Here is a 2,937-nt window from a genome sequence, read left to right as displayed (position 1 = left end):
ATTATGGTGTATTTTATGGATCTAGGTTTAAGAAATGACTTGCATACTTAACGTATCCCAAATAGATTTCAGTATTTCATACAAGGTTGTTTATTTGAGTGGTTCAAAATTATTTCTTTCATTCACTATAGAATTTTACCCAGGCTCTTCGTAGCTTACCATCAACAATGTTTTGTGTTTTGGATGACGAGAGACGGATGTACGCACGAATTGGCAATCGAAAGAAAACTAGAAAGAGCAAAATACAAGGTAAGCGATCATCGCCTCCGCAGAAATTTTGATACACAACTCGATAGAGTTCGAACTTCGTCCATGTTCTAAGGTACAGTCCTAGATTTCTGAGTACAATTAAAGATTCGAAGATCCACCGCGAATTTCACCCTTGCATTTCCTGATGCGACCAAGTACTCACTCTACAATCCTTCGCCGGACTTCATCCATCTATCCTTCAAATTAAATCGTCCCCTTCTGGGTCAGCCAACTAATTGTCATCTCCTTCATCGTTGCCGTCCTCTATTGCACCTGGCACGCAATTGAACTTGTGCTCAAGCTTCCAATCTAGAGCCTGACAAGCCCGCGAACAGTAGTTCACCGTACCGCAAGCGGAGCACCTTCTAAATTCGTGCTTCCGGGTCTCCGGCCGCCCACAGTTCGCATGCGAGCACAACCTCAGGCCCGATGGCGGTGGATGCAAAGCGAACCATTCTACCAAAAATTCGTTGGCGATGTGAAGCTTGGGAGGCGGCACATTGCAACCGAAATCACTTAAAAGAGAGCACCCACCACTCTGGAGAACTTTGTATACAGGATGTTGCTCAAGATAATCGCTAACATGCAGAGCAGCATTCTGCAGCGCGGTTCGTTGGGCTCTACTGATATTTCGGGCAGCAGGGTGCGCAAAGAATTGCTGGCGGAAACAACCGATGGCAATTTTGTTGGCCGTCATTCGCAAGTTTATCTCTGGAACTTTAGAGTTAGCGGTCACGGCAGCTGCTGCCTCCCGGGCGTTCGCCTCTAGGATCAAGCGACGACCGTCCATCACATTCTTGGGGACGCCGTAGCCATCCTGTAGACAATGGCCGAACTCGCGCATTGCATCGATATGGTTCATGGACGCTGCCTTGGCACAAAGCACGACTGCAGCGTTCAGGTCCTTATCTTTCCTGCTTCCACCGCTGCCGTTGAATTGTATGACAGCCAAAGAATGGAGAGCGTACGAATGAGAGGATACGGCCGCTGTTACCAACAATTGAAGTCCGCTAATCCTATCGAGCAGGCAGTAGAATCGAATCTAGCACGCAAACGGAGAATGGCAGTGGTGAGATAAACTTGTTCACGACACATAATATTAAAAGAGGGACAACGAAATGATAAAGGAAATGACGACTTAGTGTATTGGGGATTCAATACTCCTCCGCGAATCCGTTTCAACTGGAAAGGAAGAGGTTTCTTGAGCCCCATAATATTAAAAGAGGGACAACGAAATGATAAAGGAAATGACGACTTAGTGTATTGGGGATTCAATACTCCTCCGCGAATCCGTTTCAACTGGACAGGAAGAGGTTTCTTGAGCCCTCTTTGTATATACAAATGATAAACCCAAGCACGGAATTCGACCCACCATGCCCAGAGTGTAGCGAGCCTCTACATTCCCTGCCTCCGCGCACAGCGTGAGGAAACGGTGAGTCCCCTCGGACCAGTGGGATGCCTTCACTTTGAGCGCTGCGACTGATGCTTTGGCTAGAATTACAGATTTCGATGCTATCTTCAGAAATCTCTTGCAGCTGCGTACATAGCAATAAAAGTTAACATCAAGCGCAGTAGAACGTTGCTAAGGCTTGCATCGTACGCGCCCGGATGGTTCTTTGGAGCGTGCGAGTAATGCAAAAGCTGAATAACCGCTTGGAAGGATCGGAGACAAACAGAGACGCTATTAATCGCAACTCTCCTGTGTAACCGCCACGGAGGTTGCGTATGGAGAGTGCAACCAGGACCGAACTGCAAGCATTCCAAGCGACAGAGATACAGGACTTACGTCAACATTGGACTGATAAGATCCGCAGGAGAAGCGGCAGATGAGCTCAGAGAGACGAAAATCGACTGGAGCAAGTCATCGGGCAGTGCATCAAAACGGCCTACAGCTGGCTGGACGGTTGGCACGACTCGAGCTCTCTTTGCCAGGCGTGGAGAAGCGTAGTTCGTGGCTGGGTGCCGTCGATCGCAGCAGGAGGGTACCGGAGAGGGATAAACCGCATGTCTTGTCCGCATTGTGGCAAGGGAGAGCAATCCAATTAGGAGGAATGTGAGGGTGTCACGAAATTCTTCTTCCCCGGGAAAACTGTTAGCTAATGGAAGTAGCTACATAGATGGATGGCGAGGGCGATGAAGAGAGGTGGTGGAAAGGGTGTACAGCCACGAATGAGGTATGACATCCACAAGGGAGGCGAAGGATGGGGAGAAAGGGATTCAGAGGAGGGCCGCAGCTGAGAAAGAGGAGGCGTACAGCGCCATTCTTATAGTCTCCCTGGCCGTTCATAAAGGCCAAGTGCACGGGTCTTTTGGCCCCTTAGCTTATTAGTCGCACGTTGGTGTTAACCTCACTTAACTCTTGGCGTAGCTCGGGGCACCCCTCGTTCCTTTAAAAAATTAAGATAAAATCTATTCTATTAACCATTAGACGGAAAGCAGACATGTGGTATAGCTTGGAGGAGAGGATACACATTCTAAGATTGTCACCATCCCCTTTTTTTTTTTAATAAAATGCAGGGTTTATTAGAGGGGGGGTCTCGCCTCAAAAAAAAAAAAAGTACCTTAGCTATACAAAAAAGGCCTACACTAGGGGCTTAATCATCCCCTTTTTTTTAACCAAAAGTCTTCCTAGAGAATGTTCTTTCTAAGCTCTCTCTTTGATCTGTTACAGTTTTTACTTTTTAAGCT

The 2,937-nt window shown here is 47.5% G+C and overlaps 1 protein-coding gene across 1 annotated transcript; it reads right to left on the bottom strand.

Moving 5' to 3' along the window:
- Window positions 1-272: 272 nt before the first annotated feature.
- On the bottom strand, window positions 273-2,459 carry LOC147891610 (F-box protein At1g67340-like). The gene is made up of 3 exons (XM_087388231.1): window positions 2,036-2,459; window positions 1,622-1,784; window positions 273-1,291 (listed from the first exon to the last, which is right to left on the bottom strand). The coding sequence occupies exons 1-3, from the start codon at window positions 2,266-2,268 to the stop codon at window positions 482-484; spliced, it is 1,206 nt and encodes a 401-aa protein (XP_087244357.1). The 5' UTR covers window positions 2,269-2,459; the 3' UTR covers window positions 273-481.
- Between the last annotated feature and the right edge of the window lie 478 nt (window positions 2,460-2,937).

Source organism: Dipteris shenzhenensis, chromosome 17 (genome assembly GCF_047967505.1).
Source record: "Dipteris shenzhenensis isolate YYH24624 ecotype China chromosome 17, Dip_SZ_1.0, whole genome shotgun sequence".
In the NCBI taxonomy this organism is placed as follows: domain Eukaryota; kingdom Viridiplantae; phylum Streptophyta; class Polypodiopsida; order Gleicheniales; family Dipteridaceae; genus Dipteris; species Dipteris shenzhenensis.
Note: the sequence above shows the minus strand (reverse complement) of the source record. Positions and strands in the feature narration are given on the sequence as shown.

Excerpts from the sequence above, each read along its gene's own strand:
- LOC147891610 (XM_087388231.1), bottom strand. The coding sequence starts at position 2,268 with ATGCGGACAAGACATGCGGTTTATCCCTCTCCGGTACCCTCCTGCTGC. Across the intron at positions 1,785-2,035 it reads CTTATCAGTCCAATGTTGAC|CTGCAAGAGATTTCTGAAGA; the intron begins GTAAGTCCTGTA and ends CTATGTACGCAG. Across the intron at positions 1,292-1,621 it reads CTCGCTACACTCTGGGCATG|ATTCGATTCTACTGCCTGCT; the intron begins GTGGGTCGAATT and ends TTTGCGTGCTAG.